Source organism: Panthera leo, chromosome E3 (genome assembly GCF_018350215.1).
Source record: "Panthera leo isolate Ple1 chromosome E3, P.leo_Ple1_pat1.1, whole genome shotgun sequence".
Classification (NCBI taxonomy): domain Eukaryota; kingdom Metazoa; phylum Chordata; class Mammalia; order Carnivora; family Felidae; genus Panthera; species Panthera leo.
In genome coordinates this window covers 41,184,892-41,212,007 of record NC_056694.1, presented here as the reverse complement: position 1 = coordinate 41,212,007, position 27,116 = coordinate 41,184,892, and the positions used below count along the sequence as shown (strand labels likewise).

The following is a 27,116-nucleotide window of genomic DNA, read 5'->3' as shown; positions in this document are numbered from 1 at the left end:
GGCTCAGGGGCCTGGGTGCACCAGAGGCAGTGGGCACCTCCAATAACGAGGTTGGAGAGTCAAGCATAAGAGCTCCAGACTCCCTGCTCCGCTACAGACTGGTGAGCGCCCACACGTGAAGAGAGCAACTGCAGCCTTGACCTCAGCCTCATGCTCATGGCTGAGATCTCACTAGGTCCAGGGATGCCCTTTCAAAACCACCCCTCCACGGATGGTGACACACTCAATACCACTCAAATGCACACTTCAAAATGGTTGAAATGGGGCACCTGGGTGGCTTAGTCAGTTAAGCATCTGACTTCGGCTCAGGTCATCATCTGGTGGTTCCTGAGTTCGAACTCTGCATCAGGCTCTGTGCTGACAGCTTGGAGCCTGAAGCCTGCTTCGGATTCTGTGTCTCCCTCTCTCTGCCCTCACCCCTCTCGTACTCTCTCTCAAAAGTAAATAAACAAACCAACAAAAAAGGTTGAAATGGTAAATTGTGTGTATTTTACTACAGTTCTACAGTTTTGTTTTTCTTTTGTTTTCTACAGCCTAACCCTCCAGGAGATGGGGGGTGTAGGCAGGAGGTCCTTCTGACACTCTGCCTCCTAGCAGCACACCCTCACGCTGTCTGAGCTAGGGTGTCCCTGCCTGCTTCAGACCATTCTCTGCATTCCCCACACGGGACTGCAGAGCCGAGTCAGGCACCCAGGACCCCAGCCCTCATTCCCTCCGCCCCTCCCCTCCTAGGACTACCCTTAACCCATTCGTGGCTTTGCACCAATCTGCCTCTACTTCCCAAACCCAAGACGCACCTCCACCACCCAGCCAGCTTGGTGTCTACACCACCTACCAAGCCGACGTTTACCCCTTGCTCTCTGGCAGCCTCCCACTGGATGTTCCAGCAAGGCCCCTTCTTCCTGGCTCAGCCTGGACCCCAGACAAGTGCAGGGCACGGACACCCTACTGACACTGCCCTTCCTCCCTGTGGAGACAGGGGGCCAGGGAAAACCTATGCTGCAGGAGTACCCACCTATCCACACATCTTCCTAGAAGGGGACAGACTGCGATACCAGAGTCCACAGCACGGCTACCAGTCACTTCACGGTGCCGGTGGCACAAGATCCAGACCCAGTGACCATGTGCCTATTGGCCCAACCTCTGCACTAAGGGGGTGAGGATGACAGTTTTCACAACTTGGCCGTCAGAAGCTCCCTCCCAGAATAAACCAACCCAAAGGACTGATGGGCTGATTTTGGTCTCTTAGTTCGTGTGACAGAACAGCTGAGAGCACGAGAACACCACTAGCCTCTCCTGAGTGTGAGGCGAACTACAACCTGATCCCGAATCAGTAACCCCTGCCTCTGAGGACCCTGTGGCTGCCAGGCGGATGCTGTCCAAAGGCCTTTCTTTGTCCTTAGGTAACTCCTGAAGGGGGAACTGCAGTGTGGTTCACTGGAGCCAGGCAGGCTGAGGCTATGCTAACAGCACACTAGACCGGCAGTCCTTCCAGAGAAGTGGATGCAGGATGGGGCACCTCCCTCCTCCCCCACAGAGCCTGCTGTGGTCCGCACTGAGGGGCGGGGCGGGGCGGGGCAGCTCAGACCCTCAGAAAGGACACACCCAGCCCAGCAGACAGACAACTCTGCACACCTCGCTCTGCTTGGTCAGGGCGGCAAGGCATGTCAGATGCCAACACTCAAAGCGATGTCTAACAGGAGGTCACCATTTCTGAGGGTGAATAAAGCTCACGGAAGACATCCAGCGTGTCATCAACCATGGAAGGCCATGGTGAAGTCTCTAGAGCACAGGAGGGACAGCAGAGACCCCACCGCAGCAGTAAGGAGGCCGTCTGTCAGATTTATTTATTCCTACTCAACATAACCCCAGAACATAGGAGCAACTCTGTACATCTCTAGAAACTCACAGCTAGCTCCAAAACAATAGAAATTGTAAACTACAAAAGATGAGGTGTATTCAGCAAATATAAAGGGGTACTTTAGGCTGTGTCAAACGTTTAACAGACTATTTACAGGCCCAGATGTAGGCTTAGATCTCGCCAGCCTCCTTCTCCTCCGATCTCCGCGAAGCTGTCTTCCCGTTGGAGCTCTCCAGCCTCCAGTCAGCGGCCCCTCGCTCACTGCGCCCATGCTCCCAAGACTCCTCCCTTGACGCCCGCTCTCTGGAGAACCTGGGAAAAGAGAACCAGAGGCTCAGAGGAAGCTGGCTTCCCCCTTCAGGCTGGCTCCTGGGGCGCTGACAACTCGGATCCTCAACACCAGGTTAGGGAAGGCCAAGACCCAGCACACCTGGGGAGGCCCACAGAAGGCCAGAGGGCAGCCGTCTAGTGCCCACGCCACAAAGGAGTGTTAGGCAGCCATGAAAAAGTAACATGTGCAGAGGTTTCTCCCAACAGGGTAAGCTTTCGCTAGAGTGTAAATGGAGCAAAAAACAAGAGTGCATATGAGAAATATGACCCGTTCTGTAAACGTGACGGAAAAAAGGCTACAATCAAGCACACACAGTGCTTATCCTGAAGTGTGAGTATGAATGGTTTTTAATTTGTTTTTCCTTGGGGTGCCTTGGTGGCTCAGTTGGTTAAGCGTCTGACTTCTCTCAGGCCACTATCATGTGGTTCTTGAGTTCAAACCCCACGTCGGGCTCTGCACTCACAGGGAAGAGCCTGCTTGGGACTCTCTCTCTCCCTCTTGCCCCTTCTGTACTTGTGCATGTACACATACATGCTCTCTCTCTCTCTCAAATAAATAAATAAACTTAAAAAAAAAAAAAACAATTTGTTTTTCCTCAAACAAACAACAACAAAAACAAAATAAAACAGAGGCAAGAGGCCCGTGGTCAGGACACAAATCTCAGGGGCTCTGTGTATCTGTGTATGGAGGTGACACACCGAGTGTGCAGCGGGTCACAAGAGGGAGCCATACCCATGTAACCACCCCCACAGCCTCTCAACTGTCCTGGCCCTGAATCTACCCGCTGCTCTCTGCTTAGAGCTCCCTGTTCCCTGGGCCCCATTCACAATTCTCAAGGCTCCAACACTCAGTCCCACAGATGCCCAGCCAGGCTCCTGAGGCAAAAGCCTCAGACCCATCCCTACCGGGTATGGCCAACGGGCCCCGATGACAGACCCCCAGCAGACCCTGGGAACACAAAGAGAAGGGGCTCACTCCGGGCTGCAGCTACTGAAGGAGTCAGAGTAGTTACTTGTATTTCGCACTCCGGTCCCTGGAAGCCCGGCGGTGGCCCCGGCTGTGACTCCGGGAACGGCTGCGGTGGCGCCGGTGTCTGTCTCGGGACCGGGACCGGGACGACTTCCGTCTCTCCCTGGAGGTAGATCTTGACCTCCTCCGACGCCGGTCCCGGGAGCGCGACCTGCAGCAGACACCCAGACGGCTCTGAAGGCTGTGATGGCCCCATCCCAACAGCCCTTCTCTCTCAGCAGGTCCAACCTGATGCTTCCCTGGCATCTCCCCTTCCCTCCTACAAAAATACAACTGGGGTTCACAAGAGTCCCCTCAATCAATCTCCGGTCAAAGAGAATTATGGCCTGATGCTCCCACTGATGCTTCCCGAAAACATCTTGCCAGGAAACACTCACTGCCCATAGGCCTCAGCAATCCCACCTGACTTCTCTCATTGACAGTGGGTCCCTGTGCTGCACTAAGTCCCAACCAACCTGACGAAGACAGACAGGGTTTGAGTGTGTCCCCAACCAGCCCTGCCCACCAGGTAACAACTGTGAAGCTATAATGGTTAACTATTAAGGAAAAAATGCACATGGAAAAGGACATTTGACTGAGAACACATTAATGGATCTGCAAACCTACCTCCTGCGATCTCTGGTTCTTGAACCAGACCTGAAAGAAAAAAAAAAGATGAACAATTTCCCCCAAACTGCCCCGCCCCTCACATATGTATGACGAGAGGTGCCCCTAGTTCTACAAGGTGAAGGAGAGTCAGCTTCTCAGAGACTTGTTATTTTCTAGTTCTCAGGCCTATAGCTCCAAGTGCCCCCAACTCTTGATTTCAGTTCAGGTCACAATTCCAGGGTTGTGTGGGAATAAGCCCCGCGTCAGGCTCCACACTGAGCGTGAAGTCTGCTTCAGATTCCTTCTCTCTCTTTCTCTCTTCCTCTGCCCCTCTCCCCTGCTCACTCTCAACAACAGGAACAAAGAAACTGAAATCACTATCTTGAAAAGACCTCTGTGCCTCTACGTTCATCACATTGTTATTTACAAGGGCCAAGACATGGAGACCGACATATGGACGGGTAAACAAGTAAATACACAACGCAACACTACTCAGCCACAAAAAGGAAGGAAATGCTGCCATCTGTGACAACATGGACGGACCGTCAAGGCATGATGCTAGGTAAAATAAGTCAGACAGAGACAAATACTGTACGATCTCAGTTATCTGCGGAACCTAAGAAAACCCCCAAACCTCACAGATACAGAGATCAGACTGGTGGCTGCCAGAGGCAGGGGGTGGGATGTGCAAAAAGTGTGAAGGTGGGGGAGGAAAAAAGGGTAGTTAACCTTGCCACATCACTGTAAGGGCACTGTGTATCTGTCAGGAGCACCCCTGCTGGGGGAAGATCTCAGAGGTGAGGCAAGGGTCCCACGTGCTTCCGCACACACAGACACACCCCACCGGAGTAGTGGTCACTTTCGGGTAAAAAGAGACTTACGTGTTTTGCTTAATACATTTTTATACTCAGTGAGTCTCTTTACAATCACAACCCGTTAGATGATTAAAGTAATGAAAAGAAACACAGAGAAAACTATAAACGTGATCTTTCCTTTCTGAATTACATACTAAGAAATTCCTCCAGGAATCCCAGCATCCAGGCCTTTCAAGGAACAGCGAGCTGTGCCCCACGAGAGCGTGGTCCGGCCTCTGCCTCTTCCCTGAACTCTGACCAGATGTCTCCTAAGCATCTCAAAGTGAATACGGTCAAAGCCAAGTCCTGTTCCCTGCAGCGCCTTCTCACCCCATACACCGGTCCCAGTCTTCTCCATTTTCCTAAGTGGCCACGCCAGGCCAGAAAGCAGTGAGGCCGACTTCAATCCCCCTCTGCTTGCCTCGCCACCTCGTACCAGCAAACCTTATCAGCTCTACCCCCACAACACACCCACCCCCTTCCCACTCGCACCCGTCAACCAGCAGCTCCTTCGCCTGGTTCTCCTAGGTAGCTCCTCACAGTTCTCACTGCTCCCGCCCCTGTCCACTGGCCCCACAACCCTCAGTCAACACTGGAGTCCACTCAGCCCTAAGGCCCTTTGGTGGATTCCCCCTAGGGCAGTACGGCTGTGTGACAGAACACGCTCCAGCTCCACAAAGTCTCTGCTCCTGCCCGACCGGTCCGCCCTGACCTCGTGGGGGCAAGGCAGGTGCCTCTCCCATTGCCACCGCTCAGCCCTCCCTCACACCTTTCCAGGCACAAATGAGGTTGTCACAACTGCTCCTGCAGCTCAGGGTGGCCGTGTACACACCGCAAGGCTCCTACCACGCCAGCCCAAACCCTGCTCTCCGAAACATGTCGCACATCGCTTATTTTTCTTTTAAGGGCCACTGAGATCCATAGCTGAGCTCAAGTGCTATGAGCCAGACTGAAGGAAGGAGCAGGGTCTCCCTGGGCGTGGATCCGCCGTGGACTCACCTCCTGCTCAGCCGCTCCTCCCGCTCCCTCTCCTCTCTCCTCCTCAGTCGATCCTGATTCCTCTTCTCCTGCTTTTCAGCCACAGTTTTCTAGATAAACAAGAAATTGGAAAATGAGAGAAGAGCAAGTTACACCAACTAGAGTGTGAACGCTGTTTAACAAAGCACTTTTACGTAATCTCAATATTGATAATTTAGAAATCCAATAGAAACTTTTAAGAAACAGGAACACAATCACCATTAAAGCTTCTTAATGGGAAATACGTGAAAATAACGCTTTTATCATTATATCTTACAAATTCAGTGACGTGTATATTCTAACAGATGCTACAGTTCTAAGTCACAGAAATCTATCTTTTGCCTCACACCAATCCAGAAAGTTATTTTTTTACCCAAAGGAGACTCCACAAACTTTATGGTAAAAAAAGAACACGTCTCTAACCAAACATATCCTGCTGCTTGTCCCTGGGGTGCTGCGTGCTACACTGGCTTTAGACCCAGCCTCATGGCGACAGTAGGCCAGGGGAGGTAGACCCTGAACCCTCAATACTTGGCCCATCAGGCTGGATTGTAAACACGGAGCAAAGACAATGCACAGACAGGAGGAGGCCTTGAGAAACGTTACTACCCGAACACAATTGACACAGCTTAGCTCAAAGCCCTGGGATCAGTCTGCATACTCCCACCCAAGGTCAACTCAAAGCCTTTTGGTGCCCCCACCTCTCTGCTGAGTGGAACGAAGCCCTGTGTAGAGTGGAGTAGGGAGACAAAGGGCCATCAGTGTTTTCGTGCTCATGATGGCACAAAGGATGGTCCCACCTTGCTGCAGACTACAGCCAGACACTGCATGAGAGGCGTAGCAAGGACTGAGAGAGAGGGGCCAGCTGTCCTCAAATCACTCCCAAGGCACGAGAGCCTTCCTGTCTGGTTGCTTCTGGCCCTCCACCCCTGGTTTCACTTGTCCTACACTTGAGCAGGCACACAACGATGGACAGGTTACGGTTAGGGTTAAGGATGGGAGTTTCAGCCCCTTAACTTCCTAAAGGGGATGTGACCGAGCATAGGCCTATGGTTTGGCATTAACTCCCTTCCACATCTCCCTACTTCCTAGACACTATGCTTCCACCCCTAACAAAGAAGGTCTTGCCTCGCTCTTACCCTCAGTGTGTGGCACACCTCTGGGACCACTGTAAGGGAAGCCATCTCTGATTAGGGCCCGGAACTCTACCCCTCCCTACTGTTAGGAGGTGCACTTCCAAATACATTTTTTGTTGTTAGTTTAACAGCTATTATCAAAATATATTTATGTTGCTTTGGTCAACGACATACCACTTGTAACTTCAATGATAAAACATGCTTTCTAGATCAAGTTAATACTTAAATTCTTAAGGTTTTAGGGGGAAAATTTTCAATATACTCTCATCTCTGTTGGAGAAATGTGTGTTAAAAAAAAAATAAAAAGCTTTCAGCTATAAAAAAAAAAAAAAAAAAACACCAGGACAGGGGCACCTGAGTGGCTCAGTCAGTTAAGCGTCCAACTGTTGATTCTAGCTCAGGTCATGACGTCATGGTTTGGGAGATCGAGCCTCATGTGGGGCTCTCTCTGTGCTGAGCCTGCCTGGGATTCTCTCTCTCTCTCTCTCTCTCTCTCTCTCTCTCTCTGCTGCTCCCTTGCTCACGCTCTCTCTCAATATAAATAAATAAACTTAAAAAAAAAATACCAGGACAAAATTATGGGATGATAGAAAATGGAAACGTAATTTGAAGGAGAAATGTAAAAGTGCCATTTCCAACTGCTAAGTAGTACATTTTTAGCGGGCATGGTAGTGGACACCAAACTGCTATATGTTCTATTGGCGGGGCACCTGGGTGGCTCAGTCGGTTAGGTGTCCGACTTCGGCTCACGTCATGATCTCACAGTCGTGGGTTCAAGCCCTCTGTCCGGCTCTGTGCTGACAGCTCAGAGTCTGGAGCGTGCTTCAGTTTCTGTGTCTCCCTCTCTCTCTGCCCCTCTCCCGCTCCCACTCTGTCTCTCAAAAATAGACAAACATTAAAAAAAGTTTTATATTCTATTGGCGACACAAATATTTTTACACCTTTCATATCCATCAGCTTGCAAGGACAAAATTCCAACTTAATAATATGTGACGGAGCGTATCACTTTTCAAAATTCTATTGGGAGCACAGAGCTGAATGTTTTAAGAGCAGAGGCTGCCACCCCAGCCCCACCCCTGCTGGTGAGTTCACACCGCACCTGCTGGCAACCCCTCTTCAGGGGCAGAGCTCTGTCCCCTGCTCCTTCTGGGGACACACAAGGCTCTCTACCCCGATGGTCACAGGGTCCCAGTCAGGGGCCATATGTCTGTCCCTCTATACTGAATTTCACGTGCGTGGAGGGAAGGCCTGCATAGGAGGCCTAGTACCCCATCCCAATGGTCTCCATACGCAGCAGGGAGGACTCCACCAGTCTGAAAAACAGTTCAAAGTATCTAAAACACACTCATCCTTCCTTCTGAATGTTCTGCATCCATGATATGTTTTAGAGCCTAACCTAGGAAAATGAGGAGTCTTGGGGAAGAGACAAAGGTGGACAGTGGTGCAGCAGCACCATCCAAAAAAGCCCTACCACATCCGCATCCTTCAGAGAAGGCTCAAAGGCAAGGGCCGGGAAATGTGATCTTCTGTCTAGCCTAACCACTCTCCACACACCCACCTCTGCCCAAGGAGAAAAACGAGACTACTGGCTCTTCCCATCTCCAACCAGAAGTTACTTCAGAGGTGGGCAAGAGCGGTCTGTACCTGGGGACGAGACTCTTTGTTTCCTGTAAACAAGTGCAGACTAAATAAATACCCAAGGTCCCTCTGGATTCTAAGACCTTAGATCTCTCGTGTGAACAACGTGATGAAATCAGAATATTTCACTATAAAACTCAAGGCACGTTCTTGAGAGAGGATAAAAACACAAGGTTTTCTAGATGTCAAGAAACATGAGGACAGTCAAGAGACTTGTTTCTCCAGAAACACAACACATTAACGTACCCTCAATTGATCAAGCTTCTCTCGAATCTGAATGAACCCCAAGTGTAACTTGCCCCCGAAGTGGTCTGCAAGGCGACGGTCATTGTCGTGGAGACCAAGGTAGGCTGAACAGACCTCACAGACGCGCAGCTTCTGCTGTTGAAAACTGGAAGCGGGCATGGAATTTCTGTATTCTTCCTGGACAACAGGAACAGATCAAGGACAGTGAGGTACCCAGCACCACAACCAAATATTCAACCCCAAAATGGATATATTTCAAGGGACTATAGGGATGACTTTTAAATAAATAAAAACTACACCACTTACAAGCCTCAGATATTTGTAACCAACTCAATTTTCATCGTTTATTTACAAAATGAACTAACAGTCATGATTCCAAAACAGTAAGAACATTTAAATCTCTGACAAGCAGGGTGCTGGTCTCAGAGGCCAGCAGAGAAGGGGTCTCAGCTACGCACAGAGGAGAGTCTAGGAGGGCCAGAGAAGCAAGAAGGGAGAAACTTCAAAAGGGGCCTTTGAAAAAACAAAGCACAAAACCCAAACCAAATAAACCACCAAAACATACAAGAGCCACTCATAGAGACTGTGTCCCAACATCCAGAAAACTGTATACCAATGCAACCCCAAAAACTAAAATGTGGAAGGACAAATACATTAGACTCTCTCTTCAAAGAAGGAAGTATATAATAGAACAGAGCAAACTACACCACCTAGTGCAGCCACTCCAGTCCGAATCCTATTATAAGGAGTAACTCACTCAGCTTCAAGGTGGAATGCATGAAATATAAAAGAAAAAAAAAAAAAAGGAAAAGAGGGACACGGCTCCTGCTGCTTGTGCCAAAGCTAAAACACTCTTTCCAAACCCAGGTTTAAGAAATGCATTCCAACAGTCACTGACCCTTACTTAAAGGGATCTTCCATTAATTCACACGTTCAAAGTTCCCTGGCAAATGGAGATTAACCTAAGTTACCATGTCATTCATTCGACTGGTGGGCACTCTCATACGCTGCTGGGAGGAGACCAGGTTGGTGCAACTAACAGGTGGTGCAACTGAATAATCTGAGAGCAAGACAGTGCATGCCATTACCAGAAATTCTTCCGGGCGTACGTCCTAGAACACGCTCATACACGTGCCAGCAAACAAGTGCAAGGGCACTTGCTGTGGAGCTGTCTGTAAGATGAGAAACCACCAATGGACAGTAACACGTCTGTGAAGCGGAAGCCTACAGCAATAACCTGAAGGAAGTTGTATGTAGCAACAAGGAGAGACCTTACAAATAGTGCCAAGTGAGGAATGCATGTGAGAGATGTGTATAGAATGGCAGCATTTAGGGGCACCTGGGTGGCTCAGTTGGTTGGGCAGCCGACTTCGGCTCAGGTCATGATCTCAAGGTCCGTGAGTCCGTGAGTTAAAGCCCCACGTAAGGCTCTGTGCTGACAGCTCAGGGCCTGGAGCCTGCTTTGAGTTCTGTGTCTCCCTCTCTCTCTGCACCTCCCCCATTCGCGCCCTTGTTCTCAAAAATAAGCAAACGTTAAAAAGATTTTTTAAAAAATGGCAGCATTTGGGACTTTTTATTTTTATTTTTTTTTAACGTTTATTTATTTTTGAGACAGAGAGAGACAGAGCATGAATAGGGGAGGGGCAGAGAGAGAGGGAGACACAGAATCTGAAACAGGCTCCAGGCTCTGAGCTGTCAGCACAGAGCCCGACGCAGGGCTCGAACTCGCGGACTGTGAGATCATGACCTGAGCCGAAGTCAGATGCTTAACCGACCGAGCCACCCAGGCGCCCCTATTTGGGACTTTTTAAACGCACAAAGCACACAACGCAGACACACACACAGACACACATACACACACACACACACACACACACACACACACACACACACACACACAGTTTACAGGCGGTACACATGTGTAATACCAGACAAAGACAAAACTGAATGCACAGTAATGTCTGCCTCTGAGGAGGGAGAGAATGAGACTAGAGGGGGAAGGACTGGGAACCTGAATTTCCATTATGATGTGCTATAACTTTTTTTTTAATGTTTTTATTTTTGAAGGAGAGAGACAGAGAATAAGTGGGGGAGGAGCAGAGAAGGAAGGAGACACAAAATCCGAAGCAGGCTCCAGGCTCTGAGCTGTCAGCACAGAGCCCAACGCGGGGCTCGAACTCGCAAGCTGTGAGATCATGACCCAAGTTGAAGTTGGACGCTAAACTGACTGAGCCACACAGGTGCCCCATTGCTAAACAAAACCAAAAACCTTACTCAAAAACGTAAATATGGTGGGCACACGAATATCTGTGATATTCTGTCCCTTTCTAGTTTCAAAACTTTGAATACCACCGCCTCATATCTTTCAAAATAAACTCTATGCCTAGTTAAAAAAAAAAAAAAAAAAAAAGCCAATCTCAAAAGGTTATGTACTGTATGACTCCATCTACTTAAGATTCTTGAAATAACCAGAATATACAGATAGAGGACAGATTGGTGGTTGCCAGGGGTCAGAGAAGTGGGTGCGGCTACAGAAGGATCGAGGGAGGGATCTCAGTGGTGATGGACTTTTGACTATCAACATCCTTTGTGATACTGTACTACGGTTTTTCAACATGTTACCACTGGGGGAAACTGACTAAAGGGTACATGGGATCTCTCTGCATAATTTCTTGAGACTACCCAACACACCCACCCTTGTCCACTACTAAAAGCAGAAAGGAACCCACAGGTGCCTTATTACCTTAGGTCAGCACTGCCCAGACCTGCCCAACACCACCCTGTCTTGCCCAGTGGTTTTAAGGAAGTAGTGCTGCCTCCTGGGGGCACCCTCAGTGATGCGGATGGAGGACAAATGGCCAGGGCAAGGATGCTAGGAGTCCTGGGCACGAAGAGCCGCGCATGCTACATTCTGCTCCTGTGTGGGCTGTCTGCAGACATGCACACGATGAACCCCACATCTACAATTTTTTATGCCTACATACAAATCTCTGAGCCATCCCAGGGATTTCTGGTGTTTGCTCGGCTCTTAGAAGCTGAAAGAGCTGGGCCACAGGACGTACCAATAGGCCACAGAGCTTCCCACTGGACAGAGCTGTCAGGACTCTCCTACATGTACACAAAAATTTCCCATTTCAATATACATCGGTTTAGTTCCTACGTAAGGACGTATATACGTGATTTATATTTGTATAGATACTCAGGGACTTAAATCCTGTGCAGAATGCAAGATTTAAATATACATGCAATTTCCTGGATATGTATCTACTCTGTAAACCAGGAAAGACTGTTTGGAACTCTACCAAGTCATACTAACATGGCAATGCCACCCAAGGTAACACCTGCAACTGTCACATTCTCAACCCATCCATCTCTTACCTTGAACACATCTAAGCATTTACATACAAAACATCCATCTGGGGTGGGGGGTGGGGGAGAACACCTGGATGGCTCAGTCAGTTAAGCATCTGACTCTTGGTTTTAGCTCAGATCATGATCTCACGGCTGGTGAGCTTGAGCCCCATGTTGGGCTCCGTGCTGACAGTGCAGAAACTGCTTGGGATTCTCTCTGCCTCTCCCCTTCTCAATCTGTCTCCCTTAAAATAAATAAAAATGCTGGGGGAAAAAAAATTGTTTACAAAACATCCATCTGGGGGCACCTGGGTGGATCAGCTGGCTAAGTGTTCAACTTTGGCTCAGGTCATGACCTTGCAGTTCAGGAGTTCAAGCCCGAAACTGTACTCTGCACTAACACTGCAGAGCCTGCTTGGGATTCAGTCTCTCTCTGTGCCCCTCCCTCACTTGCGGTCTCTTTCTCTCAAAAGAAACGAACTTAAAAGAAAATCCATCTGTATTGTGAATTTTCTCCCTCTCATGTTCAAGAATGGACCATATCAGCTATATATGTCACTAAGCAGGTGCTGTCCTGCCAGGGGTATGAGGCATTATCTTGGCACCACCTTCCAGGAGATACCTTCCAAGTTGGAGATGACCCCAACCCCAGCACAGCCCTGTCCTGAGTAATCCTTCTGCTCCCTGTACTGACTACTGCCTCAGTGGGCATCGCTCTAACACCAAGAGGCCCCTGGCACTATCCATGCATTCAGTTAGTCATTACCGAGCTCCTACTGCGTGTCCATCACCATGCTGAGCCAGGGGTGTACAGAGATAACCAAAGGGGACCTGACACCCACGTGCCATCTGCTCACCTCTACCGGCCCCCACCACTCTAAGAACTATCTCCGTTCATAGGTCTCCACTAAGGGGACTCCCAGGACCAAATTACTCTACCTGGAGACCCTTGGCAACACAAAGTCACTCTCAAACTCAGACCCCATTTCTTTTTTTCTTCTTTAAAGAATTCTTTTATTTCTTCTAATTTTTATTTATTTGTTTTTTGAGAGAGAGATGGACAACCTCAAGCAAGCCCCATGCCCAATATAAAGCCCAGCACGGGGCTCGATCTCACAACCCTGGGATCACCACGTGAGTTGAAGTCAAGAGTTGGACACTCAATGGACTGAGCCACACAGGTGCCCCCAGACCCCATTGCTTCTAAGCACCTGATTTCCTCAGAATGAAACATATCCATCTGTTCACATACTCTCGTCTCTGCACCCCCTCCCGCCTCCAGCACTGTCTCCACAAGAAGGGCATCCTCTGGCTTGTTCACAACCAGAAAGTATCTGGCACATAGCTGGAGCTTAATAAGCATGTGCTACAGGAACACAACCATCCCACCTCCCTCTGACTCTACTGTTCCCACCATTCTCAAAGCCGACATGAGCCATCTCCCATTCCAGGGGTAAGGACTTGAGATCCAAAGCATATCCAATGGATACAATAATCTAGGAGGAACACGGTTGTCAGTGATACAAACAATGAGTCCCTGACTCATTTTTTCCACCGCATATCCTGGCCTGGCATCCCAGCCAACACCACTTGGATGCTACCCTCAGTCTGCACAGGTTCTCCCTACGAGAGATGTACTGTCGCCAAGGACACCCAGCTTTCATTCTCCAATATAACTCTGACCCACTCATGCCAGCTGAGTAACCACCACAGCCAGAGGATCAGAGAGTAAAATGACACCACTCTGGGGGTGCGTGGATGGCTCAGTCGGTTAAGCGTCCTACTCTTGGTTTTGGCTGAGATCTGAGATCATGATCCCATGGTTGTGGGATCGAGCCCCACAATGGGCTATGCACTTACCGTACAGAGCACAGCTGGGACTCTCTGTCCCTCCCCACTTATGCTCGAGCACTCTCTCTCTCTCAAAATAAATAAATGAACATTACAAAAAAAAAAAAAAAAAAAAAGACACCACTCCAGTGACTTCACTCTCAAGACTGCATTCTGCATATAGGTGTTATGCTCAGGGCTGGTAAGGGACTGGTCTGATGTCACACGAGTGTCACGGGGGGCAGAGCAAAGGCACAAACCCAACTGTGCACAGATTCTAAATCCTACAATCCTATCCATACAGCATCTTATTTCCAACTTCTTTCCAATATTCAAAAAATTGAATGCTTTAATTTTAGCCCAAATGGTGAATCTTCTGGGGTTACTAAGTTTCCTCTTTCTTGAAGACATTTCCCACTAACCTCAGCTTCTTTTTTCTTTGCACGGACTTTTTCCACTTCCATAAGAATTTTCTGGGATTCATCAACATTTCCTTCAGCTCCCAGCTGCTCAGCTTTAGCAAGAAGTTTTCCGATTTCTTCATTCAACTCATGTACTTTTTCTGCCTAAGGGAAGACAGAAATAATCAGGTAAGCAGACATCTAAAACCAAAAGACTAGAACAAAGAGAAAGTGAGTGGTTCTCTTGCTGTTCTTCTGTTCCGTTCCACCAGAATTAAAGAGAACAGCCAGGATCCTCACTGAACGCATGCAAAATGTAGAAATTTTGACATCCTTACTAGCACTGTTGTGACCCTGACCTTAAACTAAACCTGGCCACTGCATCCCAGTAAGAGCATGTAAGACAGTAAGAGCATGTCTGTCACTTCCAACGTGGTGGTCAGGGTCATCACGGTGGTCATTTTCAGGGCTGTCTCTTCTCACTTCTATCACAACTCAACCTTCTGGGTAAAGGCCATAAAACATCCAGGTTTAAAGGTATAAATTTGTACTGTAAGCAAAATGCCTAATCATTTGGAATTTAATTTTAGAAATAAAGTAGCACCTTTGGTCCAGTTATCAACTGCACATATCTTAAGTGATGCCTTTACAAAACTGAAAGTAAAGGACACCACAGAGACTTAGTTGTGCTGAAAGAGGGGGAGCAGAGGAGGGATGAACTGATAGGCCAGTTACACAAAGATCTACCTTCTTTATTCTGCGGTATAGGTACCCCACAAACTAACCATTTCTCAACTAGCTTTCCCCCGTTTCCTATTTTACGTGGTGATGTTAAAAAAAAAACAAATGTTAATGTCTCCCAGGCATACCTTCGCAGAAACTTCTGCACTGATCTCCTCCTGCGTCTCTGCCAGTCGCTTCTTGGCAAGCTCAGTTCTCCGATCACACTCGGCAATAAAGGACTCCAAGTGATCCATTGCCTAGCTCAGGAGAAGCAGTGAGCTATGATCAGTTACATGTAGGGCCTTGGAACCCATTTATTCAATAGGACATACACTCCTGGGTTGGTTTCTTAAAAGCCTGTAAGTTCAGTGGGAAGATCTTAAACTACACTATAGCCAGCACGTCCATAATCACATTAAACCAAGGGGCTTTGTTAAACCAAGTGATCACTCAGAAGCATGGTCTTCTCATCTGTTTATTTCTAAAATTTGTAAAAGGACCCCCATCCCTCAATAACATTTCCAGGAATTTTTTAATTAAAACACTTGGCCATAATTAACAGCGTTCTCTGAGGGGCAGGAAGGGTGGACTGAGACTAGTATCAGAGGCCCTCTGCTGGTGAGCTGTGGGGGATGCAGATGATGTACTCACTGGTCTGTGTGAGCCACGTAAATATTATTCCCTCATGTTCTGAGGGTAGAGTTCCCCCTTCCACCTCAAAACAAAACAATAGAACAAATATTACTGAGAGCTGTGAGTATGGTTAGTTATTGCCTACGGTCTAAAGTAGCAGGAAAACTGGTTACTACTTACCCAAAGAGATAAAGGAAAAGAAACTCTAGATATCTAATTGCTCACTCTGAAGAGTTTGTGGGAAACACTAAAATACACTAATTAATAAGCTGCTTCGTAGGTTTTAGGCAGTTAATCTGTCATGACCAGTCAAAGGCTCCAGCGTAACTCAGATAAACACACAAACAGATGTGTCAGGCTATGACCAGTGATTAGCACCTCTTAACTCACACCCACAAGTCAACTTGCAAATGTCGGCATTGTGTTAAATATGACAGCAACAGAGTTTAGAACAGGATGACGTGACTAGACCATGTGAACTATCACCAAAAAATACAGGAGAACAAACTCTGGGTAGAGTTCCTAGAAAGCAGATGGAAGGCCAACAGACCAAGTGGTGAGAATCTATGTCCCTCTGCCCAAAGATGGCCAGGGAACAGTAGGTCAGCTGTCAAGAAACCACTCTACAAGGATCAGTGCCACAGTGGAATGGATAATAGGGACACTGGAGAGGGTTACTGTCTCCTCTAGAAATCTTAAATACTCTTTTCAAACAAATGCTTACTTGGAAGTAGGTCAAGACAGAGAAGAGGCTCTGTGACGATGCCAAGCCCCCCCAGGTGCTGAAGAAAGGTTAAAGCCTAATCATCCACTGAGGCCAATTACCAATTTCACTCCATGATTTTGGAATTCAGTACCTCTTTCCTGTTGTTTGTTGGCCATCCAAATATTCCCCGATGTTTCGCTACATTTCAATCTAACAACCAGGAAAGCAAATGATCATCATGTGTCTGCATGCACTGTACTTCCTGGAAAGATGTAGAGTTGACCAACTCTGCAGACAGGGTGGTAACTTACCAGGATCAAAGTGCCAGCGAGCTGATACAAGTCCCATGCCACCTGTGCTCACATGGGATAATGGATTGTGGCAGACCATCCTGAATCGCCCCAGGTTCACCCACACAGAGGTGTCAAATCTGTGGTGTGGTGTCCCTCCGTTATATACCCAAAAAGAGCAATCTCCCCTGAAACAGACCCACGAATCTACACATCAGGGGTCAAGTGGGCAAGAGACATCTAATAACCCTGCCAAGGCGTTACCAATTAAAGCAACCAACTGCATCTTCAGCAGAACCTCAATTAGCTACAGACTCAGACATCTGATGAGCTAAAAACTAAATAGGAAACCTCACAACCCAAAATAGGCAGACCACAGAGACATCCTTTAACTGCCACATTCTTTAAAAGACGATGCTTTGTTCTACTGCTTCTTCTCTTCAAAGTGCTTGTCAAATTCAGATTGATTCCTAAAATATATCAAAGAGGAGGTTTAAATAATTTTTCTTAAAAAAAAAAAAAAAAAAAAAAAAGGTACCCAAGTCTAAAAATTAAGTCCTAATCACAGCCCACCATTGACCAGAACGTGACCCAACCTCTGTGGCTTAGGAATGGTACGAGGAAATATGAACTACTGAGGGTACCTGAGCACAGGGCTGCTGTACAATTGGCACATAAGTCTCACTGCTGCTGAAGGCTATTCCTCCACACGCAGGACCGTCTGGTGCTGCTCCCAGCCCAGCAGAAATGACAGTGGCCAGAAACAAGCATGTGCCATCAAGGAGACAGGTCACAGCACACACGTGCCCCTGTACTGTGTGACATGTCCACACATGCCTTAAAAGAGCTACACAGAAACTCTGAAAGTCTCCATTTCCCAGGTGAAAAAAGTGAGGTACAGTTTCCAAACTACTAGGTAATGGCATCAGGGTGCAAGAACCCTTGTGGCTTGGCTCCAAAGTCCTTACACCCAATCTGCACAACTGTGAGGCGGTCAGTACCAGCCCAGTTCACAGATGAATAGAAAAAGTTAAAAGAACTTGCCCAAGGTCACAAAGGGATTCTAATCCAGAATATCTGACTTAGCAAATACAACTGTTATACTGTCATCTGTAGCTAGAAAAAGTAGGTATAATCACAACTGGTCTCCTATGGGATATTAAAGATAGCTTGGAAATTTAGTTGATATGGTGTGTAGTTTTTGGAAACCTGTGAAGTAAAACATCAACAAGCAAGACAAAGGCGCCTGGGTGGCTCAGTCAGTTAAGCATCCGACTCCTGAGGTCGGCTCAGGTCGTGGTCTTGAAGTCGTGAGATGGAGCCCTGTGTCAGGCTTTGCATCGGTAGTGTGGAGGCTCCCTGGGATTCTTCGTCCCTCTCCCTCTGGCCCTCCCCTGCCCCTCTCCCACTTGCATGCATACACTATCCCTCTCAAAATAAATAAACTTAAAAAAAAATTTTTTTTAAATAGGAAACAATCTGGGGAAAAAATGATCTCTACTGAATTTAAAAAATAAAATTTTTTGTTTTTTCAATATACGTATGCTAAAGGAAAGTGTTGCTCTGTAACTTTTTCATCGGCGAATATGTTAATATTGCGATTTGCCAGTGTTCAAGTTGAGAAATTTTATAGAGATGACCTAGTAGCAAACATATTATATACCCTTTTCCTAGGAAATTTCTGAATAAAACACTTTCAAGAAGTCAAGGCCTGGCCCTGGCATGTCAGGCTGAGGCTGTGGTAGGCTGGGAGCCTGTGGTGAGGATGGGGAGGCGCCTTCTCCCAGATAAACTCCCAGAGGCTCCAGCCATCAAGCTCAAGCTGAGGGTCTAGGCAGGATATACCTACACAAAGAATTGCTTTTACAACAACCCCATCAGGACCACAAATAAATACCTTTTTATATCTCTGACTGGCAAAGTCCCCAAAATTTGGCCACTCACTGTTGGCAAAGATGCGAAAATGGAACTCTTCTACACTGCTGGTGGGAACATTCATCCCTCCGGAGAACACTATGGCACCATCAAAATGAAAGATACCCTTCTGATCCAACAGTTCTGCATGTAGAAATCTCCCCCAGATACATGTATACAATGCCAATGTGTAATGCAGCACCATGATCATCAATAGGGGACTGGTCACATAATGTAGATATCCGTGCTTTGGAATACTACGTAGCCACAAAAAGGAATAAGGAACTCTATACAAAGATACACTAACAAGGAGAACAAAAAAAAAGGGGGTAAGGATACAATAAGTGTATAGTAGACTCCTATTTGTGTAAAAACAAAACAAAACAAAAGAAAAAAAAACAATGGAATACAGACATACTATCTGCCTCAGGTATGCACATAAACTCTAAAGGAAACAGAACACTTAACTGGTTACTTCTAGAAGCAACCAGGTGACTGAAGAACTGAGCAGGAGAGCGGTTTCACAATGTACCTTCTATACTTTAAATTTTTGAACCTTATGAGAGTTCTACATGTTTTTACATTGCTAAGAGATGCTGCACCTTAGTGAAATAACTGATCTAGGCAACTATCCTCAACTGTGCTTCAAGCATCAGGCTAAAGGCTGAAGGGGACCTTCATGACCAAGAGATAAAGGGTGTCTGTAATGACCAAGCCCACAGATCACTGTGTCAGCTGAGGTGATACAACAGCAAGGGCAAAGCTCTACCTCTGAAATCCTCCAGTCACAGAAGAAAGTAAATCTGATTATCAAGCCTCCAGATCTAACTCCTAGGGTACAGGAATTTCAAAGATAAGGGAAAACATGTTAAAAAAAACATCATGAGGATACAATCACCAAAGTCCAGGAGGAGACTGTAAGAAAATTAATTTCTTCAAAAAGATTTAAAAAGACTTACAAAAAGAAGTAAAAAGACTTACAAAGCACTCTAATGTGTAGCCCTTATTCTGAATCCTAAGTCAAACAAATAAAACTGTAAAAGAATCCTTTTTGAAGCAATCTGGGAAATGTGAACACTATCAAATGGTATATTATTTTTTAAAAAGACTGTTTTTAATAAAGTCTTCAACTTCTAGATATACTCTTGCAGTATTTACAAATGAAATTCCATGTCTAGGAGCTACTATAAAATAATCCAGTGGGGGCACCTGGCTGGCTCAGTTGGTGGAGTGTGCAACTCCTGATCTCAGGCTTCTGGGTTCAACCCCTATGGTGGCGGTAGATATTACTTAAAAAATAAAATCTTGGTGTGCCTGTGTGGCTCAGTCAGATAGTGTCCAACTTTGGCTCAGGTCATGATCTTGCAATTCGTGGGTTCGAGCCGTGTGCTAGTGTCTGTTCTGACAGCTCAGAGCATGGAGCCTGCTTCTGATTCTGTGTGTCCCTCTGAATCTGCCCCTGTCTGACTTGTGCTGTCTCTGTCTCTCTCTCTCCCTCTCCCTCTCTCTCTCAAAAGTAAACATTAAAGGGGCGCCTGGGTGGCTCAGTCGGTTAAGCGTCCGACTTCGACTCAGGTCACAATCTCGCGGTCCGTGAGTTCGAGCCCCGTGTCGGGCTCTGAGCTGATGGCTCAGAGCCTGGAGCCTGCTTCAGATTCTGTGTCTCCCTCTCTCTCTGCCCCTCCCCCGTTCATGTTCTGTCTCTGTCTCAAAAATAAACAAAACGTTAAAAAAAATTTTTAAAAAAGTAAACATTAAAAAAATAATAAGAAAAATAAATAAAATCAAATAAATAAAACCTTACAGGCATCTGGGTGGCTCAGGCGGTTAAGCGTCTGATTCTTGGTTTTGGCTCAGGTCATAATTTGTTTGTGAGTTTGAGCTCCGTATCAGGCTCTACACTGACAGCGCGGAGCCTGCTTGGGATTCTGTCTCCCTCTCTCTGCCCCTCCCCTGCTCGCTCACTCACTCTCTCTCTCTAAAAAAAAAAAAAAAAAAAATTAAAAAAAATAAATAAAATCTTTTTTTAAAAAAATCCAGTGGGGAAACAAAAGAAAAAAGATGAAACAGGAATCTTCATATCAATAATCACTGAAAGAATTGTTGCACAGGAGTTGCACTGGGAGACAGAACCCAGAAATTTCATTATAATATTCTGTTCAGTTCTGTATCTTTAGAACTTTCCCTTACCACATTTTAATTTTTATTATTTAAAAAAAAATTTTTGGGGCGCCTGGGTGGCGCCGACGGTTAAGCGTCCGACTTCAGCCAGGTCACGATCTCGCGGTCCGTGAGTTCGAGCCCCGCGTCAGGCTCTGGGCTGATGGCTCGGAGCCTGTTTCCGATTCTGTGTCTCCCTCTCTCTCTGCCCCTCCCCCGTTCATGCTCTGTCTCTCTCTGTCCCAAAAATAAATAAAAAACGTTGAAAAAAAAATTAAAAAAAAAAAAATTTTAAGTTTATTTATTTTGAGAAATACAGAGACAGCGTGAATAGGGAGGGGCAGAGAGAGAGAGAGAGAGAGAGAGAGAGAGAGAGAGGGGTGGGGGGAGGGAGGGAGATTTGGAAGAAAAGTTAAGGCAAGACGAAATAGCTGGCAGTGAACTCACCATTCCCAAGGCTTAGTGATGGGTACAAGAAAATTCATTATATGATTACATCTACTTTTGATATTTGAGATTCTCCACAGAAGTTTAAAAAAAATTCCCTGGTAAATCAACCTTTGTCTTTTTTTGGTAGAGAAATAATCCGTTTAATCATAACTTTAAACTGTTAGAAGTTCGATGAGCAGGACTCACTACCTCCTTTTGGCCAGCAGAGCCTCAGAATTCTGACCCACAGCCAACCCTTGACACACAGGCTTCCAGCAAATGTTCTGAAACAGTCTGCTAAAAACCTAACCCACCAAGGTCAACTTGTGCCAGTTAACCAGCAAGCTGTCCCTTTTGAGGCGCCTGGCTAGATTAGCCAGAAGAGCATGCGACTGAAGTAGGGTATAGAGACCATTTAAATCAAAACAAGAAACGAAAGAACCAAGTTGTTGCTTTTAAAGTGTTTGCCTCCCTGCATTTTGACAGATAAGAGACTTGAGAGGCAGAGAGTCAGGGGGAGAGAGAATTGACAGTGTGGAGCCTGATGCAGGGCTTGATCTCAAGATCAAGGATCAGGACCTGAGCCAAAATCAAGAGTCAATGATTAACCAACTGAGCCACCCAGGTGCCCCTGCTTCCCTGCATTTTAAAGTGGTACTAAGTGACTGCCTCCAGGGAGGGGAGGGCACACTCTGTATTTTAAAAGCCAGATCTACCAATTCTCTGATTAAGCAGTATGTGTTCAATGAGACCACAAAAAAACAAAAAACAAATCAAACAACCCCCCCCACCCCCCCCCAAAAAAAAACTATAGATGAACTCTCTATTATACACAATTTTGTACCTTTGTCTTGCTCGTGACATCACAGCAATTCTAAATCATTAAATAGATTTTATACAATTTCGAGGGCAGTCTATGACATGAGTTCTGTGTCCAATTTTCCAATCTTATAAACAATCCTACCATATTTGTTTACCAATGCCTGCCTATATTTCTAATTACTTCCTAAGAATGGAGATTTGTAAAACTAAGTCACAAGGTAAAAATACACACACACACACATTTTGTTAAGATCTTCGTTTTGAGGGATGCCTGGGTGGCTCATTCAGTTGAGTGTCTGACCACTGATTCTGACTCAGGTCATGATCTCATGGTTAGTGAGACTGGGCATGGAGCCTGCTTGGGATTCTCTCCCCCCCGCTTTCTCTCTCTCTGCCCCTCCTCTGCTCACAGATGCTTGTGCTTTCTTTCTCAAAACAAATAAATAAACTTAAAAAAAAAAAAAAAAGATTTTATCTTTGGGGGGCCTGGATAACTCAGGTGAGCGTCTAACTCTTGATTTCAACTCAGGTCATGATCCCTGGATGGTGGAATAGAGCCCTGCATCAGGCTCTGTGCTGAGTGTGGAGCCTGCTTGAGAGTCTCTCTCCCCCTCTTACCCTCCCCCCACTTATTAAAAAAAAAAAAAAAAAAAAGATTTTATTCTTAAGTAATCTCTATATCCAATGTGGGGCTCGAACCCACAACCCCAAGACTGAGCTGCACACTCCACGAACTGAGCCAACGAGGCACCCCAAGATAAAAATAGTTTTTTAAAAAAAAAAATTTTTTTTTAACGTTTATTTATTTTTTTGAGACAGAAAGAGACAGAGCATGAACGAGGGAAGGTCAGAGAGAGGGAGACACAGAATCCGAAACAGGCTCCAGGCTCTGAGCTGTCAGCACAGAGCCCGATGCGGGGCTCGAACTCACAGACTGTGAGATCATGACCTGAGCCGAAGTCGGCTGCCCAACCGACTGAGCCACCCAGGCGCCCCTAAAAATAGTTTTAAATTTTCATTTCTGCCTATTATTGTGTTAGCTAACTGGACCTAATGACTATATGTGACACCAAAAATGTAATTTTTTCTTCTCTCCTCCCACAAGAAATAATCACTTAAGAATCTGGTATATACTGGGATGCCTGGGTGGTTCAGTTGGTTAAGCACCAGACTCTTGATTTCTGTTCAGGTCATGATCTCACGGTTCGTGGGATCGAGCCCTGTGTCAGGCTCTGTGCTGACAGAACAGAGCCTGCTTGGGATTCTCCCTCCCTCTCTGCCCCTCCTCCACTCGTGCACATGCTTGCTCTTTCAAAATAAACATTAAAAAAAAATCTGGTGGGGTGTCTGGGTGGCTCAGTCGGTTAAGTATCCGATTTCGGCTCAGGTCATGATCTCACTGTGAGTTTGAGCTGTACTGACAGCTCAGAGCCTGGAGCCTGCTTTGGATTCTGTGTCTCCCTCTCTCTCTGCCTCTCCCCCACTCACACTGTCTCTATCTCAAAAATAAACATTAAAAAAATTTTTTTTCTTAAAAACTGGTATATACTTTTATTTAAAAAAAAAATTTTTTAAACTTTATCCATTTTTGAGAGACAGAGCATGAGTGGGGGAGGGGCAGAGAGAGAAGGAGACACAGAATCAGAAGCAGGCTCCAGGCTCTGAGCTGTCTGCACAGGGCCCTACACCGGGCTCGAACCCACGGACTGTGAGATCATGACCTGAGCCGAAGTTAGACGCTCAACCAACTGAGCCACCCAGGCGCCCCAAAAACTGGGATATACTTTTAAAACTTGCATTAAGATGCATATACAAGAACACAATTTTCATTCCCACCAAACAGGACAATTTGGTAAGTTTCCATTTTCTTCTTCACATCATGTATCTTCTATGATCTACAACTGTGCAGTATTTCACTTTATTGTGACACAACTACTTTAGCCCCTCCAAAAACATCCATGTTTGGGTATCTCCATTTTTCCACTAATTCAAAATGATGCAATGAACACCTTCCATCTTCTCGTACACACGCAATGTTCTTGTAGAACAACTTGCTACAAATTGCTTAGAGGTGACTCAAATCTCTAACCGCTTTAGTTTAATTATTTTTAAGGTTTATTTATTTTTGAGGGAGAGACAGCGTGAGCAGGGGAGGGGCAAAAAGAGAGGGAGACACACACACACACACACACACACACACACACACACACACTCTCCTTACATAACAAAAATCGTTTAAAATAGAACTCAAACACCTGTTATCTTTAATATATTTGATAAACTTTTCAACATTAAAACAAAACACATGTTCTGAGTTTGTGGTCAGTTGTCCCCCAACAGGCCTACTGCAGGGAGTCTGACCCCTCTGCCAGCACCATTAATTCTGGCAAATAACAGTGGGCTTCAGACACTTCCAGAGACTCTGGTAAATGGCTGGCCTATCTAATTATTGCCAACATGGAGATTCTATCAAAACACTGGATGAGGTACACAAAAATATAAGTTACTAAGAAAAAGCAGAATAAAGGGTGCCTGGGTGGCTGAGTTGGTTGAGCATGTGACTCTTGATTTTGGCTCAGGTCATGATCCCAGGATTGTGAGATCGACCTGCACATCAGGCTCTGCGCTTAAAATTCTCTCTCCCTCTGTCCTGTTTCCCACTCTCGCACACACACATTCTCTCTCTCTCAAAAAGAAAAGAAAAAAAAAAAAAAAAAGAAAAATCAGAACAAATCATGGATTAGAGGTGGTTTACAACCTATGAAAATGAAACCTGTATTCATCTCCTAACAGTGATGACCACACCACACTGCAGCCTTTCCAGAAACCAACCTCAAGATGGGCACCTGGGAGCTGTTGGTCCCAGGCCCGTGGCTCGGATAGTGCAGGGGCCGAACGGCAGGCTCGGAGGCCAGCACCACCAGCAGGTCTTCAGAGGGCAGCAGCAGAACAGGGACAGCAAGAATTAGCATACTGACTATATTTGGCCAAAAAGCTTCTGAGGGGTTCTGCTTCTCAAAATTGCAATTCTGACAAGAAGTACCACAACTAGCCTTTCTGATAAACCTATCTGTTCATCTTGAATCAACTATCTTTAAAAGATCAAAGTGACCTCCAGAGAGAGCTACTGGATGGCTGGTCACAGAAAGGGGAGACTTTTCACCAGAGCCTTTTAGACTTCTGGAATCTCCCACAGTAAACATGTATTACCTACCAAAGAGATTTAAAAATTGGTTTTCATCAAATTAACTTAACAAATCTATATTCTGAGAAAAGCCTTTATCTTCCCTAAAAAGTTTATACTGTAAAACTAAGGAGATGAGAAGTTATTTTAGGGGCGAGGCACCTCTGTGGATAAGTTGAGCATCCAACTTTGGCTCAGGTCATGATCTCACAGCTCGTGGGTTTGAGCCCTGCATTGGGCTGTGTGCTGACAGCTCAGAGCCTAGAGCCTGCTTCGGATTCCGTGTCTCCCTGTCTCTCTGCCCCTCTCTTGCTCACGCTCTGTCTCTCAAAAATGAATAAATGTTAAAAAAAAAAAAAAAAAAGTCATTTTACAGGCACCTGGGTGGCTTAGTCAGTTAAGCATCAGACTTTGGCTTAGATCATGACCTCACAGTTTTCAGTTTCATGAATTCAAGCCCTACGTCGGGCTCTCTGCTGGAAGTGCAGAGCCCACTTTGGATCCTGTCTCCCTCTCTCTGCCCTTCCCGCTCCTCAAAAGGAAAAAAACATTTTTAAAAAAGTTATTTTAGCTTGGTATCGTAAAGTTAGGCCACTTTTAACTACTTTACTTAGAGTAATCCGTGTACATCCAAACAGTGTTGATATGTATAAATTAAAAACTCAAAAGGTGGGGCATGGGCATCATTATCTTAAAACCAATGCAGAAACTTTTAAGGTAAAATCTCCCTCTTCTCCCTAACACCTAGAGGTATCTTCTTAGCTTCATAGAACAACAGTCCACTGTGTGACAGAACAATATATTTATTTTTTTCTTTTTTAAGATTTTATTTTTGTGGGGCGCCTGGGTGGCTCAGTTAAGCGTCCAACTCTTGGATTCGGCTTAGGTCATGATTGCGCAGTTTGTGGGTTCGAGCCCCATGTCAGGCAGGCTCTGTGCTGAGAGCGCAGAGCCATTTGGGATTCTCTCTCTCTCTCTCTCTCTCTCTCTCTCTCTCAAAATAAATACATAAGTAGATTAAATAAATACACACACACACATCCAACGTGGGGCTTGAACTAACAACCCAGAGACCAAGAGGTGCACACTGTATGGACTTAAGCCACCCAGGCACTTTGTGACAATTTATATAACTAGTTCTCCATTAATAGTTGCATTACAGCCTCTTTTTTTTCCCTTTAAAAAAAAAAGTTGCAATGAGCATCTTTTACATATACATTTGTACGTATCCCTAAGATATGTTCCCAAGAGCATAGTTTTTTAAAGTTTTTTATTTTGAGAGAGAGAGAAATCACACATGTGTGCATGGGGGAGGGGTAGAGAGAGGGGGAGAGAATCCCAAGCAGGCTCCGCACCGTCAGCGCAAAGCCCAATGCAGTGCTTGATCCCACGAACCATGAGATCGTGACCTGAGCCAAAATCAAGAGTCAAACGCTTAACCGACTGAGCCACCCAGGCATCCCCTGGCTATCAAACATTTTAATTTGAGCCACCTGTAAAATCAAAAATTATTTTTAAGGAGTTGGGGGAGGGGTAGTTACCTTTTTCAGTGAAAAATTCCTATGTGTGATAAATTTTCTCATAGCACAAAAAAGTCTCTTGACCCACTCTAGCCCTCCAACCAAGTTAAGAGTGTTCATAATCTCTAAAAAACCTCTCTGCACATCTAAACATGTCAACAAGTGTACACCACCCTTCCCTGTTAAAAAAAAAAAAATACACACTTTGGAGGGGTGCCTGGCTGGCTCAGTCAGTAGAGCATGCAACTCTTAATCTCAGGGCCATGAGTTCACACCCCACATTAGGCACAGAGCTCACAAATAACTAAATACTGTATGCAATTTACAACAGCGTTAAAAAAAAAAAAACCACACTATGGAAGCATCATATCACACTTTGCTTATCCACTTAATCTACCTTTCAGATAAATTCACTTCAGTGATACAGTGAACTAACTCAATTCTCTTTTCACA

The 27,116-nt window shown here is 45.9% G+C and overlaps 1 protein-coding gene across 6 annotated transcripts in view; it reads right to left on the bottom strand.

The window, feature by feature from the left end:
* Positions 1-1,749: 1,749 nt before the first annotated feature.
* The window catches only part of LUC7L (LUC7 like), a 36,681-nt gene continuing 11,314 nt past the window's right edge, over positions 1,750-27,116 (bottom strand). For 4 of the 6 annotated variants that reach the window (XM_042922768.1, XM_042922772.1, XM_042922773.1 and 1 more), the window contains 7 exons: positions 15,152-15,262; positions 14,304-14,447; positions 8,701-8,877; positions 5,663-5,751; positions 3,828-3,857; positions 3,205-3,372; positions 1,750-2,173 (listed from right to left, as the gene is read on the bottom strand). In XM_042922768.1, coding sequence (XP_042778702.1) covers positions 2,032-2,173; positions 3,205-3,372; positions 3,828-3,857; positions 5,663-5,751; positions 8,701-8,877; positions 14,304-14,447; positions 15,152-15,262 — 861 coding nt within the window. In that variant the 3' untranslated portion in view covers positions 1,750-2,031. Of the gene's footprint in view, positions 2,174-3,167; positions 3,373-3,827; positions 3,858-5,662; positions 5,752-8,700; positions 8,878-14,303; positions 14,448-15,151; positions 15,263-27,116 lie in introns of all 6 variants that reach the window. The other 2 variants (XM_042922769.1, XM_042922771.1) reach the window with 2 other exon arrangements.